This window comes from Tachypleus tridentatus, chromosome 4 (genome assembly GCF_004210375.1).
Source record: "Tachypleus tridentatus isolate NWPU-2018 chromosome 4, ASM421037v1, whole genome shotgun sequence".
Taxonomy (NCBI): Eukaryota; Metazoa; Arthropoda; class Merostomata; order Xiphosura; family Limulidae; genus Tachypleus; species Tachypleus tridentatus.
In genome coordinates, this window is record NC_134828.1 from 76,564,804 (window position 1) to 76,580,903 (window position 16,100).

General features: G+C 33.0%; 1 protein-coding gene across 1 annotated transcript in view; it reads right to left on the reverse strand.

Moving 5' to 3' along the window:
* LOC143249484 (uncharacterized) overlaps positions 1-16,100 on the reverse strand; it is a 44,154-nt gene that overhangs the window by 5,844 nt on the left and 22,210 nt on the right. The window contains exons 7-13 of the mRNA XM_076499401.1: positions 10,320-10,418; positions 10,096-10,181; positions 9,380-9,389; positions 7,970-8,071; positions 7,296-7,394; positions 3,782-3,880; positions 476-577 (exon numbers count right to left, since the gene is read on the reverse strand). Coding sequence (XP_076355516.1) covers positions 476-577; positions 3,782-3,880; positions 7,296-7,394; positions 7,970-8,071; positions 9,380-9,389; positions 10,096-10,181; positions 10,320-10,418 — 597 coding nt within the window. The remainder of the gene's footprint in view (positions 1-475; positions 578-3,781; positions 3,881-7,295; positions 7,395-7,969; positions 8,072-9,379; positions 9,390-10,095; positions 10,182-10,319; positions 10,419-16,100) is intronic.

Below are 16,100 nucleotides of genomic sequence, written 5' to 3' on the forward strand. Positions count from 1 at the left end.
TGTAATAAAGTCTCTGTATGTGCCAAAATGTCAATAATTATCCTATTTATAAAAATCAAAATAATGATGTCATATTTTAATTATTGAAATTACTTGTTTATTTCTTGTAAGATATACTTTTGTGGGCCTTATATTTAGTTTCAAAGTAACACTGAATGATGAATCTTAAGTTTGGAAGATAACGTTTGTTATGCTGCATTTAAAAGTTTATATATTTTTTAACTCATTTTAATGTGTATCATAGACTAATGTGAATATTTAAAGTATGTGATATTGTTTGATATATAGTATTTCACTTCATCTGTTTTTCTCAAAAGAAACAACAAACAAGTTTGTTTTCTGTTTAAACTGATGTTGTTAGAATATAGTCTTATCACTATGATGCAAATACAGAATGTGTTTTACCAATCTATTAAATGTTTCATAGTTTTTAAATTTGCTTCTAAGCCTTGAAACACTTTGGCTTCAGACTTACCTGTTCCATGTTACTTTTATTATCTCGTTCTACACACACCAAAAGGTCAACAATGGTGGTAAAACTTCCTCTTGCAGCAATATATAAGGCTGTTCTCCCACCCTAAAAATTTTTATTTGTTGAAACTGAATAATTTTAGGGAAAACAAATCTTACTTTCATAATTCACAATTAAGCATTCATTTTATTTCTTCTAACCTCTGCTGTTGAAATGTGTTAGGAAAGATATATTCATGAAATTTGTGAGTGATTATTTAAATACAACACAGCAATAAATATAACATAGTGTCATTTATAATTAATTAAATATTCTCAGCATAAGCTATTGTTATGTCCACTGATGATTGATCTTTCATAGACAGAAATTTTCTGAATGCAAAAAAGTTTATTTACCTAATTTTCATAAAAATAATTATCAATTTCAATTTTTGCTGTTAAGCAAAAGGTATGCAATGAGCTATCTGTGCTGTGCTTGCCTCAAGTATAGAACCCCATTTTGTAGCATTATTAACCCTCAGACTACCATTAAGCCACCAGTGCAAATAATTATCAGAGGCTTAAGGCTAAAAAGTTATTTTAAAATGATTTTAATAATCATTAATTTTAATACTAATCCATGCAACAGCCTTTTTGATATTTAATACTAAGCTTATTTAATGTTGTAAGGTTTTAATTTAATTTGATAATTAATTTATGATAAAGCATACAATTAATTGCACTTTTTGTATATGCATAAATCTATGACTTACATAAAATATGTGCTCATACAGTACTGTGCAAAATTGTTAGGACAAGATAATATTTTGTCATTTTTACCATTTTATGGGACTAATTCTTCCATACCCTTACAAAATGTAACTTTCACAACTATGCTAATGCTTCACTGATGCCTGTTGACAACTGAATGAGCCAGAGTGAGAATAATTATCATTCTTTAGAATTCCCTTGTAATTAACTTGTAACAAGGGTATGTCATAACTGTTCTACTTCAATTAACACACTGAATAAATTTAGGACCTGAAATAAATCCCATGCACAGCCTTAACTATGTAGAAAGGAGCTAGCAAGCATATTGCACCAATATAGCATCATAAGAACTCTGTGGTCCACGGAAACTTCCCTGCTTTTTCGACCATGGCATGACAACAAAACTTAATATATAGTGTTAAACACTGTATCTACCAAGGTTTATTTGTAGAGTGCTATTAAATGTAGTTTTTCTACCATATATTGGTGCCATATGCACAGCCTTAACTATAAAGAAAGGAGTTAGCAAGCGTATGGCACCAATATATGGTATAAGTACTAAATTTAATAGCACTTTACAAATAAACCTTAATAAAAACAGTGTTTAACACTATATACTACATTCTGTTATCATGCCATGGTCAAAAAAGCAGAGAAGTTTCCGTAGACCACAGAGTTCTTATGATGCTAGTTCGACTACCCAACAAACTGCTGCAGACTTGAAATGCTACTCAAACATTGTCAAGCACACCCATAGATCATGAAACCAAGACAGGTAAATTTGCAAATAGGAAATAGAGGCAGAACACCTAAACTCAATGATACTGATATTAAGTATCTTTGTTTATACAGCCTTTGGGACAGAAGGAAGACTGCCAGTAATCTCAAGCATGAGATAAATGACCATGTACAAAATAACAAAAAAAGTGTCCAGATCTAAAGTATCAAGAAGACTTAATGAGAATGAAATATTTGGTCATGTAATAGTTAAAAAACCTTCACTTCTATCTCCAAACATTGTCAAGAGACTGATATTTGCTAAAAAATACAATTTTACTGTTGATGATTGGAAAATGGTGTTATGGATAGATGATTCCAAGTTTAAAATATTTGGTTCAACGCATAGGTTAAATGTCTAGTGGAAGAAAGCTGAAAGATACTTACCTCAGTGCATAGCATCTACCATGAAGCATGGGAGAGGCAATGTGATGGTTTGGGATGTTTTTCTGCTGAAGCAAAAGGAGATGTGTACAAAATAGATGAAATAATAGAACAGCACAAGTAACATCAGACACTGATGTTGAAGGTTTGTGTATTATTGGTAAATGATTCTACTACCCAGAAGATAATGACAACAAACACTCATCCAACCTATGCAGAAAATACTTAGCTAAGAAAGAAGCTGCTGGGGTAATTCAAGTGATGCTTATTAAATATGTTGAAACAATTCCTGAAAAACTGTTTGCAGTTATAAAAGCAAAAGGGGGACACAAAGTATTAACTGTTTGCTGAACTCTAACACTTCCACCGAGTTTCTGTTGCATTAAATATGAAGATTAATAAAATTTTAATGTTTCACCTGTGATTTACCTTTCATTATTCTTTGAAAGTAGCCTGAACTCTAATTTTTGACTTTGCCCTAACACTTTTGCAGAGTACTGTATTGTGTTGGAAGCTATTTTTCTAAACTTGAAACAGTTGTATTATTGTTTGACCAGAGGGATGTTCAATGTTAAGTGACAAATATGTTGCTTAATGTATGAAATGTTATACATAATTTTAAAACAGTTTGAGCAGTGTAAACATAAGTTGTACTAGAGTAGATTATTTCTGACTTGTAAGTCTGTTATAAGAATTATTTACCATTGAAGGAGTCAGTTAGTTAAATTGGTAAATTATTCAAAAAGAGGGTTATTACAGTAGATTACTAAGTTGTTGATTTAGTGATGGTGTTAGACATATAATGTATAGTCGATGCATGATTCATTCAGTTTGTTTGTTGCTGCCAGCTGATTAGTTGCTTAGTGCTGTATATTTTGGGTGTGTTTGCAATGAAGTACAAGAGATATAAAATTAACAACTAAATAGAATTTTTGTTTAGATATTTACTTGTAAAGTTTATTAGGGGCTGTTAATTACATAAAACTTTGGAACTTATAAATATTAAAACTTTTAAGTAAATAAATAAAATATATTTACTACCATTGAGGAGACTGAACCTTGCACTTTTCTTTTAACTAAATAATCTTAAAGAATCAAACTAATAATATGAGGCATTATTTTTATAACCTTATTATCAGTAATGATTTTGTTTCCATAAATTATCCTAAAGTTTTTATCTATAATAATCTTTTAAAAATGTTGTTTGACTAAACATTTAAAGAACACAAATTCAGTATTGAAAAACATACTATGTAATGGACAAATTACAACGTTTCTATCCAGCACATTCAATTATTATAGTAACAGGTACATTTACACAACTTCTTTAAGTTTATTTTCTTGATTAATTAATTTATTAATAGTTTAAAAAAGAAGACAACTTGTATCAAGTATTTACTTTTTCCATAACTTGTGCATCTGCTCCACTAGTCAATAATACCTCAGCAATTTCTGTAAAACCCAATTCTGCTGCCAGATGAAGTGGAGTCTGTAACCTCTTTTTGTGTAGAAAAGCAAAATAATAAGTTATGGTGCTAGAAAATCCAAAAATCTGAAATACAATGTATAATGGTAAATACTGTTCATTTAGATCCACACTAAGTAAAAACTTAGGTATGCTTCTATCAAGGTAGAAAAAGTGTTTAATTGCTCTGGTAGAAAGTTGTGTAGTTTTTCAAACACAAATAAAAAGCCAAAAGCAAAACAATGATCACAAAACGTTGATATAATTTTTACATACTTGTATTGAAGAGGAAATCCTAAAAGTGGCATAGCTGTATATGTGTATGCTAAAAAGTTACAAAACATAAATATTATGATATACAAATTAATAATGTTCATGCATCCAACAACATAAAGCTGTATTTATTCACAGTTGTTACTGTTATTAATATTTATTACATTAAACACTGCTCAAAATATTTAAGAGTTAATCTGGCAAAGAATACAGAGTTCACTTCCAGCAGATTGCACAAGTGTCTGTGCTTCAAGTGAGAGAAGGAGAGATAAAGTGGAATGGTTTGTGAAATATTTGAAGCTCAAAACAAATTTCTTATTTTTCTTTATTATTATATAAGCAACTCAAATGTAAAAATTAGAAACATTCTAGGTTAGATTAGGTAAGATAATGAAATAACAGTAATAAATATTCTTGATGAGGTAAATTTGCAAGCAGCTTGTGTGTTACATAACTGAATACAGTAACATTAGCTGTGTATTCACCAAGTGATTTACAACTTGTGTGGTGGAATTGTAAGTTAGATAGAGCTGAAAGGGTAAAAAACAACAAAATTATATATATAAACAAGTATATACTGTTGTGAGTTATAGTATGGAAGCTCTGATGGTTATTCTGTGGTTACAAACTCATTCATGCCAACTGAGCTTTTTGTTAGATGGTTCATTTGCTACATCCATGTACAAGTTTGTTTTATCCCTGCCTCACTCTTCCACAATGCCTTAATTAAAAAAAAAAAAAATACAGTTTCTCTCCCCAGTCCTTTGCCAATATAATTTTTCATTGCATCATCTAGTAACCTTTCCCATTCTAAAAAGCTTACAGTCTGCTAAAAGGTCACAGGAGAGTTTGGGGCCTTCCTGAAAAGTAGTAGAATGGTATTCTACTTCATGCACTGACGATAATTGAGTGTGTAGAAAGGTCCTGGTTAGTACCAAAACATTTGCAGATTTTTATGATGTTAAAAGCAATACTTTGATTAGAGGCTTGTCAAACATAACAGGTGGTCACAGAATAGCTACAAGTCTTGGTAGCTGTGGTTAGTATGATGTGGACATGGTTTCAGACCATTACCTCAGTTGGCCATACACCTGTACATTATAAACCATTGTTGTCAGCTCCATAAGATTATTATTGTTTAACAATATTAGCTTCATCTAGCTTTTCCAGTACTGTTACTTATTGCCATCTGGATGTATTTTTTTAGCTTAAGTTTGAAAGCCTGTAAGCTCTGACTCTGTGCTTCTCTATCAGAATGTCCCATTTTTATTTGACATTATTAGAGGAAGTTTTGCTCATAAAATTGTACATATTTTCCTATAACATATGAGGATTTATTATTCAATATCTTTGAACTCTGAGATTTATTATTAACTCAGATAACAAAACAACAACAACAACAAAAATTATGCTGCCATTAAACAAGTTTCAAATATTCTTTCCATCAATGAGAAATTATATTAATTAGAGAAATCATCTACCTGAAGTTGCTGCTGTCACCATGATACACATATATCTTCATTACACATTTTAACATGTTTAGCTTGAGTTAAGGTAAATGAGGGACTATGTTTAAATTTTGAAGAAGAGCATCAAGTCATCTGAAAACAAAGACTACCTTTTTATCTTCACTAACATTCTTCATTTTAATTTTTTCTGGGTGAATTATAATTCTGAATTTCAGATGCATATTGTTGCAACTCTTAAGTCTCTATTTTTTGGTTGAATTGATAAAGTTATGTAAAAGATCATATTTGAATAGATAAGTATTTGATCTTCCATGATTGAGGATTTCCTTCATGGGTTCAACAGCCTACTGTTAGTTTTTTTCTGTTTTCTTGTTTGTTAAGTGAATTTTTCAAATATTATATTAGTCAAAAACTGATCAAATTATGCATCCCTCCAAACACATTTGAAATGTTATATGACTTCATCATACAGCTTATTTTAAATTTCTGAATAGGTTTTTTAACTATATCTATCTAGTATCAACATTTGTTTTTTTCTTATTTAAAAAACAGTATTTTTCTTACTAAAGCTAACATCAGTGGAGTTATATAGATGCTTTTACAGAAAGGTGAACTGACACACTTATGCACCTGTTTTACAATATTCTGTGGTATGTTATACACCCAACATGTTCAACATTCTAATGAGTTGCAATACAAAGAGTTGAGCACATTATATAAAAATAAATTTTAATTCACAAATTAGCAAATGACAACCATGGCCAATATAAAGTTGTAGTGGAATGGAATGTATCAGAACTACTTATTTTGATACAGTTTGGCATTTTTACAAAATATTCATACATTTGGATTATAAAGATGTGTTAAATTTACAGCTTTTGAATTTAAAAGATGGAGATATTCCTTGCACTAGATGACATTGTAAAACACAGGAATGTGAATCAAACTAGAGCATCCAAAGGAATTTGCAACAAGTTGCTATTAGACCATTGTCCAGACCCTTTATACAATACACAAATACTGACTTCATATGGTAGTAAGACCAATAAGTAATGGGTTCATCACGATAAGACTTCCAGCCATACCTCTCATTCAACTGTTGGATACCTCAAGCACGTGGAGAATGAAATAGATATTCATGCTATTACAAATGAAGACATACCAGCAGGGATGTATTAAGGTTTAGTGAAGCCCTAGGCTCAAGTGATATTTGGTAACAATGATGATAATAATAATAACTCACTCATTTCTTTAATCTGGTAGTTTTACAAACCATGTTTTTTGTGTTATTGTTTTTTTTACTTTGGCAGCCAGCATGACCTGTAGGTCTGATCCTAGGTGGTCTAAGCATTAATCCAGTACTGCATACCAATTATATTGCATTATTTACTTTTGTGCAAATGGACAGTTAAAAGGGTATTGGAAACTTTGTTCTCATGCAACAGATGGATTATGGTATTCTTTGAATATGATGGCTTTAACAATGGAACCTTTTATAACTGTGCTGCAAGGTGCTCTCTCAAAATACACTGTTATCAAATAGAGCATGATTAGGCATGGTGGAGCTTCAAAATCATTCTAATATAACTTACTCAACCTTCTGTGTAAAAATATCTGTAACTTGTTAAAAGTTACTGGTTACTACAAGAATTTGAATGATATCAAATAGCATTAACATTATAAAGTAAGAAATTGTGTTTACATACATTATTGGTGATATTCACAGGTGCACCTTTTTGCAGCAACAGTTTCACCATATGTAGATGGTTTCCCATAACTGCAAGATGAAGAGGTGTGTTTCCATGCTTAAAAAGAGTATTATCATGATAAACTTATAAAGATGTGAGGACATATACTGCAAAAGCTGCAAAAAACAGTTCACAGCTCTCTTAAGAAAAAGTTGCAAAAAAATTATTCTTATTGAAACATTATTTTTTATGTGTAAACCTAGTTTCAGTGTTTATATATCAGGCATTTATATAGATTTCTTATGGTTTATCAATGAACTAAGTAAAACATTTATTTCTCCTTCATTCTATGGAAAAAAGTAGACTATTTTATATTCTGCTGAAAACATACTTGTACTCAATTACTTGTTATTTTTTCTTCTCTCTCTATATATATATATATATATTACTAGAATTTTCAGTAGTCTAGGAGCTAACTGAATATGCCTTAATTGTTAACCATTTAAAAAATAAATTAATTAATCATCAAAGGGATGGATTTTGATTCCTATATACACATATTTATAATTAACTGACAGAAAAACTTCAAGATACTCTAACCTTAATAGAATAAAAACCACAAAGAAGGAGACAATTTCTTAGATGCCTCACCATTAGTATGTACAAGAAATTATTCACACATTTTTTCATACCTTTTCTTTTCTGTTGAGATTAACACCAAAATCCAGTAGAGTACTCACAATATCAGCATGGCCAAGTAATGCAGCAATGTGTAATGGGTTACATTCTTTTTGCTATTAAACATACAAAGGTACACACAAATAAGTATGTTTTCATCAATACGGGTGGGGGTAATTTAAGTCATTTGCCGTTATGATAACAGTTAATACATTAATGCCGTTATGCTATTAAACATACAAAGGTACACAAATAAGTATGTTTTCATCAATACGGGTGGGGGTAATTTAAGTCATTTGCCGTTATGATAACAGTTAATACGAAAAATTAAATAAATATAAATATATTTCAACAACAAAGAATCGCAATTTACATACATTTGTAAGTTACCCAAATGTAATATTAAGCTTAATTAATTTAAACGTGAAAGTGATTTATCTCCCCATTTTACAAGGTCCGGTATGGCCAGGTGGTTAAGGCACTTGACTCGTAATCCGAGAGACACGGGTTCGAATCCCCGTCACACCAAACATGCTCACTCTTTCAGCCTTGGGAGCGTTATAATGTGACGGTCAATCCCACTATTTGTTGGTAAAAGAGTAGCCCAAGAGTTGTCGGTAAGTGGTGTTGACCAGCTGCCTTCCCTGTAGTCTTACACTGCTAAATTAGGGGACGGCTAGCGCAAGATAGCCCTCGTGAAGCTTTGCGCGAAATTCTAAAACAAACAAACAAAATTAACTTAAACCTTTGTGTTTAAATATCTAAATTAATGTTTCAATTCTATAAAATTTGTGTTAAAATTATCATTGTGACACACATACTGTCCAGTTTTAATGTTGTGTGTATAACCACTTAAATACTGATATATTAATGCAAAATCGCATAAGTGTGGTATTGTGTGCGTCATATCGTCAAAAAATAAGGCATACTGCTCCCAAATACGTTACCCACATCTATTTGATTTTGCACAAAAATGCTGTAGCAATGTTGTTCTTCTGCTGGGAGGCTTCTTTTAAATTATTTGGTGAAAATAATTCGAAGTCCAGTGCATAAAACGGTAATAAACTAATGTATTGCTTCTTTAACTTGTACACTGTTGCAAGCCAAAATGTACATCTGACACACAAGTGAAATACTGTCACTGACATATTACATTCCCTGGTGGGGCAGCGATAAATTTACTGACTTGCAACGTAAAGTCAGGAGTTCAATTCCCTGCGGTAGGCACACTAGATAGCCAATGAAACAAACTAATGTACACAAATTAAGCTTCCTTGTGCAATTTATTTGATAATTGACCAAGTAATTGGATATATGTGATAACTAACGCTAATCCAAATAGTTTACTAGAACTAAATTCTTCAACGGAGTAAAACTTATTAATCAAAACTATCAACTCAATATTCATTCGTTAAATGCAAAACATTAATTATTCTGTTTATAATCTAGTCTTGTATCTGAGTGCTTCACAAAATTATATTTTTGTGACGTCATCTAGGGCATTCCAGGCCATTCTTTAAACATTACTTCATTTTAACGACACACGCCCTCTAACTCTCTAACTAACAACTGAATTAAAACACTATATGTGTAAAAACGGCTCGTTTAGGTTGAGAAAATTTTTTACTTAAAGGAGCGAACAACGTTTCGACCTTCTTCGGTCCTCGTCAGGTTCACAAAGAAATTAAAACACTGAAAATACGTCTCACAACAATACACTTGGGTTTACTGTCTCTGCAACTGTAAAGTGGATAAGTTTCATGTTAAGTCAAAGGTCAAATGTTACCCTCCCACAAATGCGCGCATTCCGTAAGCATTTCCAAAATACTTTAAACATTTATAATTAGTAAAAATAAAAAAGTAAAATCTTGTTTATACCCCCTTCCCAATTTTAGTTTTAAACCAATTAACCACTTCTTCAGCCTGTATATCCAAAAGTCTTCAAAACTTAAATTTTAAGCCAATGGCTCTGCACATGTACAAAGGATAAATCTAAAGTTGATTGTTTCATTTATATTTTGACAATGAAATATTCCAAGCCATTAAAAAATAAAACACAAGTGGTTACATTTTAATTAAACTAATGTACAGCAATAAGTTACTAAGAAGAAGTATAGATTCTCTCACCGCTTCCTCTGACTCTGAATTACAATTATACTCTAGAAGTACTTTTGCGACCATTTGATGATTGTGTTGGGCTGCTAAGTGAAGCGCAGTTCGTCCTTCCTGAGCAAAACAATAATTAGATAATAAAGACTACGATAAATGTATAAACTCACATAAAGATACAAAAAGCTATTTTCTAAAATTAAGATAAAATAGTTATACATGAAAGAAATAATAATAACAAAATGATGCACGTACCTGATCTCGGTCTTCTATTTCGGCACCAACTCTAAGAAGCCTTACCAAAATAAGGTAATGACCTTTTTCTGCTGCTAGGTGGACGGCTGTTGACCCTGTCTGCCAAATAAAATGATTAACGTACAACTCCAGTGCAATGCATATTTACAATTTTTATGCCTACATTTACAAATGCTCACCTACCACAATAATAATTTTAAATAAACAGTTTCATGTTATTAATTTACACTGAGGTAATTCTGCTAAAAAAACTGAGAAAGAAGTCGAATGATATGTGTAAATGTTATTATTATATTGTTACATTCATGGATTTTGTTTGTTTGTTTGTTTTGGAATTTCGCACAAAGCTACTCGAGGGCTATCTGTGCTAGCCGTCCCTAATTTAGCAGTGTAAGACTAGAGGGAAGGCAGCTAGTCATCACCACCCACCGCCAACTCTTGGGCTACTCTTATACCAACGAAAAGTGGGATTGACCGTCACATTATAACGCCCCCATGGCTGAGAGGGCGAGCATGTTTGGCGCGACTCGGGCGCGAAACCGCGCCCCTCAGATTACGAAGCGCACGCCTTAACGCGCTAGGCCATGCCAGGCCCTACATTCATGGAACTTAAATCATTATTTTCGCAAACCATTAATAAATTTGATTACAGATGAACGTGTTGAAGGTACGCTAACGTGCATCATTATCCTTCATTATATGTTAAGCATGTTAACAATTTATTTTTGTCAAAACGAGTCATAGTTCCAACCGCGAAAAATGAATTTAACAACAGTAATTTAAATATTAATTGCATTGCTATACAACATTCTATTGTACTTATAGAGTTGTACATGTATAAAATTGTTACTGTCATCCAAATTTACTACACTAAAAAAAGCTCAAAATATTTAAGAAATAATCTGGTGAAAAACACAAAGTTTACATTTAGTTCAAAGCTGAACATTTTTTACTGGCCCATAGCATAACTTTTGAAAGCAAATTTACGATATAGAAAGTTTATTTTAGAATACTGCACGTCATTTCGAATGTAATCGATAGGGGTCAGTTTAATTCATTTGCCGTTATGATAGTCAAATGATAATGTGTAGGTAAAATTAAATAAATATAAATATTATCTCAACAACAAAGAATTACAATGTCGTCATGTATGGATATTACAATGTCAGTGGATATGCGTATCATAACCTCGCAGACAACATGAATGAAATCAAACAATTTAATATATAAAACGAATTGTTTTACTGTTATCCCTATTATGGTAAAATATGACGCATATAATAAGTGTCAGCTAGTGTTTTCATAAATCCATGAAAGTACTTGAAAAGCTTACAGAGAATAGTTTTGTGTTCTGTAAGTGAGGTGTATTCTATTAGTTCCTTAATGTTTACTTCATTATTATTATTACATGGTTATAACGTTAAATAAACCTATTCTATTATAGAGGTTTTTTTTTTTTCATTGTTAGCTTATTATATGCCCCCCCTTCCCCTAATAGCATAGCGACATGTCTGCGGACTATCACTGATAGAAATCGGGTTTTCGAAATTCGTGGCGGACAGAGTACAGAGAGCTTAATGTGCAGTTTTGTGCTTAACTTCAAACAAACAAACTTAGTATACTAATTTAGAACGAATCTCCATAAAAAAAAAAAGGTCACGCCCACTCTTTGGTTAATTTATGTGAAAAAATTTAAATTTATAACTGTTCATAATGAATATTTCGGAGACAACACCAGATATAACATGAAAGAGGACAACGGTGAAAATTTCATTTCTTTTTAAGCGTATGCCTGTTTTGCTATACATATCTGTTTCTTCATTTTTTCATTTACATACTATGTTGCTTTTGGGTTTTGAGTTGGGTTTTTTTCCCAACCACTACTTCAAATAACAATACAAACATGGAAAGAGCAGTATGCAGGTTGGATATAGTTTGTTTGTTTGTTTGTTTTTTTGAATTTCGCACAAAGCTACTCGAGGGCTATCTGTGCTAGCCGTTCCTAATTTAGCAGTGTAAGACTAAAGGGAAGGTAGCTAGTCATCACCGCCTACCGCCAACTCTTGGGCTACTCTTTTACCAACGAATAGTGGGATTGACCGTACATTATAACGCCCCCACGGCTGAGAGGGCGAGCATGTTTGGCGCGACGGGGATGCGAACCCGCGACCCTCAGATTACGAGTCGCACGCCTTAACACGCTTGGCCATGCCGGGCCGTTAGATATAGTCTGGTGATTGTGCATGGGAGTATATCCATAAGCAGTATCATATGGTGGCAAGAACGTGGCATAAAGGTTTAAGAAGTGTGCTGCAGATTATAAAAGTATCCTTGGATAAGAAACAATAAGGTCTCTTAAAATGGCATTACTTGTTTGAAAACAGTAGTGAACATATCATAGTCGAAGATCAGGGAAATCTGCAAGAACTGGTCATAAATTTTCTTAGTTTGACTATGTAGTTATCTGCCCAGAGGTTATGATGCTCTAGAATATAAAGTCTGTGGTAAAACAGGGCAGATTCATAAGTCCAAGCAGTATGGTCATAGGTTGTGCAAGGTCACATGAAGGTTTTATATCAACACAGAAGAAGAGGTGGATTTAAGTCCTAAGAAAGACCTGACAATCGTTGGAGAAGGTGGAGTCAGGGATTATTTGTTCAAGAGCAGTCAGGTGGACTTCCCAGGTAAGATGTTTATCAAATGTGGTTTCAATATATTTGACGATAATGGAGAGCCACATGGGAACATTCTCGATCTAAATGCCAAACAATGATGGGTCCAGACATGGTCAAACTTATGGCGAGCTGGACCAAAAGAGAATGGTTTGGGTTCTGATATCGTTAGTGGTAAAGCGCAAGTGACACCTCTAAACCAAGAAGACATTGACTGCAACTAATAAAACCTTATTAAGAGAAACCTTTGTCTTATATGTGGCAAATAGAGCAGTCTTATTGGAATATTGAAAGTGGCAAACTCAAGGAGTTAGTATGGGCATATCAACAACATATAACATGTAAAGCAGAGACGAGAGAACAGAGTCCTGTGGAACTTGTGCAATCATTGAAAATGAGCGCGAGAAACACCCTTAGTGAAGATAGTGGTTCGTCGATGATGGAGAAAAAAAAAAACAACAAGTGTACAAGCCAGATTAAACTTAGTGGTGGTACTATTTAGTGGAGTTTATAGATAAGGCCACTGTGCTAGACAAAGTCTAAGGCCAACTCAAAGTTAAATAACAGAATGAGTGAAGGTTTAGGTGTATTAAAATTATTCTACATGATGCCAGAAAGTTTTTGTGAATTGATCTAGCGTTGAAACATGAAAACGAAAGTCAACCTAAGTAGGATTTCTTTCAAGAATTTTACTAGAAATATAAGTCAGGCTAGTGATGGTATGATGTTAACGTATCGGAGGCTTGTTTGGTTTTAAAACGAGCAAAATAGTTAACGTCTTCAAAAAACAAACAGGATAGTAGGAGCCTGTGTACATTATAAAGTTGTACAACATCGCCAGAAGAATGAGGAAACTGACTGGGACCTGGACGGTATTGCACCTGTTGTGGAAAGCTAGTTGAATATCGATAACACTGATGAGCATATGCGGAGAATGATGTTCCAGAATGGTAAATTTGACAAAGGATATCTGTAACATCTTCAAGATCCTGTGTATCCTGACCAGGAGCATGAAAGTGCAGTTCCACGAGGGAAGTAAATATATCTTTCTTATTTGAGTAAGTACGTGCACTACTATCTACAACAATTAGATAGAGCTCTGAACTCGTTTACTCTGTCAGTATTGGTAAGAATGACTTATGGAGTGTATTACACAGGAAATGTTACTTCTGACACTTCATTACTTGAAAAAAGTTGTAAACTGTTTGTTGTTGGCCACGACATCTAGATAGAAGGAGATAGTCCCGCGAATGCTGAAAATTCCACAAAAAGTCGAAGAGAATCACAACAGATCTTGTGCACGACTAGGCAACACTATTCAATGAAAATTACCAATCTGATGAAAGGCTGAGATAGCAAATTAACTGGCAGAAGTAATAAGAGATTTAAATGTGTTAAATAACGTGTTGGAATGAGCAATATTAGAGAGATTGAAGTCTAAAGGTGGAACTGCAAGAGCGATGTGAGACTGGAAAGCCATTTAAACAGCATTGTGAAAACCTAAACAGGATCTGCATGTATCGAGATGGTCATACATGTGATGACTCTTCACTTGAACTTCGATGGGAAGGTTCCATTTTCTATTGGAGAGAACAAGCTGATAGGAAGAAGAGAGTCAAGATTAGTCGAAGGTAAAACACGATCTTTAGTAAAATTGGATTTGGACGAGCTAAGACAATATAGTTTGGAGTGGTAGAAAGGAACCAGAAATATGACACAAGGTGGTTCACACTGAACAAGTTCTGAATGAGACTAACTATTAAAATTGAGGTCATCCAGAAGATGCAACTGCAAAACATATGATTCAAGGAGCTGAAGAAATTATGAAGTACCTGGACTCCAAGACGAACGTATAATGTCACATTCTGCAAGGAAGATAAATCGCCACAAGGTATTCTGGATTAACACGACTGCATATAACCACACCACTACAATCAATACCCAGTGGATGATCACAGCAATAAAAATGGTATTCAGATAACTTTGTTGTTTTTGAAGGTTTGAGAAAAGTCTCGTTTAACAACGTGTAAAGATATGTAACAATTGTTTGTTTGCAGTTGAGCCCAAAGCAACACAATGGGCTATGTGTGCTCTGCCTACTAGTTTCTAGAGTTACAAGTCAGCAAACATACCTCTGTACTAACAGGGGAGAAAGAGGTAGAAAGGTAACAAATCAAATAAAAAAGAATAAGCTTCATATAACGGTGAAGAGTAGCCTGAAGTAAACGTTATTAAAAAATAAATTAATTCGTTATTATTACGTTATCATAGACTTCTCGTTATTTTTACCAAATTATCTAAAAAATAACCCACTTAACGATAAAAACGTTCCATCAATATTTTAACTATCAAAATGTTTATTATTTATAACTTGTAAATGACATAAAATTATATTACCTAGTTTTTCAGTTATAAATTACAACCATAAGTGTTCTACTGCTTTACTTCTGATCTCGCCCCCCGCTAATACAGCGGTATTTCTCCGGATTTACAACGCTAAAATCAGGGGTTCGATTCCCCTCGGTGGGATGAGGAGATAGCCCTATGTGGCTTTGCTATAAGAAAAACACACACACTTATGACCTCATTGAAGAATGGTATAAGAAAATAAATTATTTGTTTTCACATTTTAGGACGTAAACATTTCATGCTAAAAGATAATTCAGTTTTAAACAATGTGAATTACTTCCTTCGGAATATTTATCTTTGGAATTTACCGTAAATGTATAATTATTATTTAAAGTTATGTGTGTGCTTGTGTGTAAAAAACTCTTTGTTGAAACCACAAATAGAACGTTTCCCCTTTATAATTTTGTTTAATACAAATGACAATACAAATTTTATTGAACTAAGTCACTTCGTCTTTAGTTCAACTATACATTACACATTGTAACAGAGCAGATGGTTATATTTATTGCTATTGTTTATTAAAATCAATTATTTTGCAGTTAATACTATAATGTAAAGTCTACTCCTAATGCTCCCAACCTATTTTTGTTAGTGTCATATCAGTGCTATGCAACATCACATGCCCTGTATTTAATGCTAAGCTCCACGCCCTCCAGTGCCCGGCATGGCCAGATGGATTAAGGCGTTCGACTCGTAATCT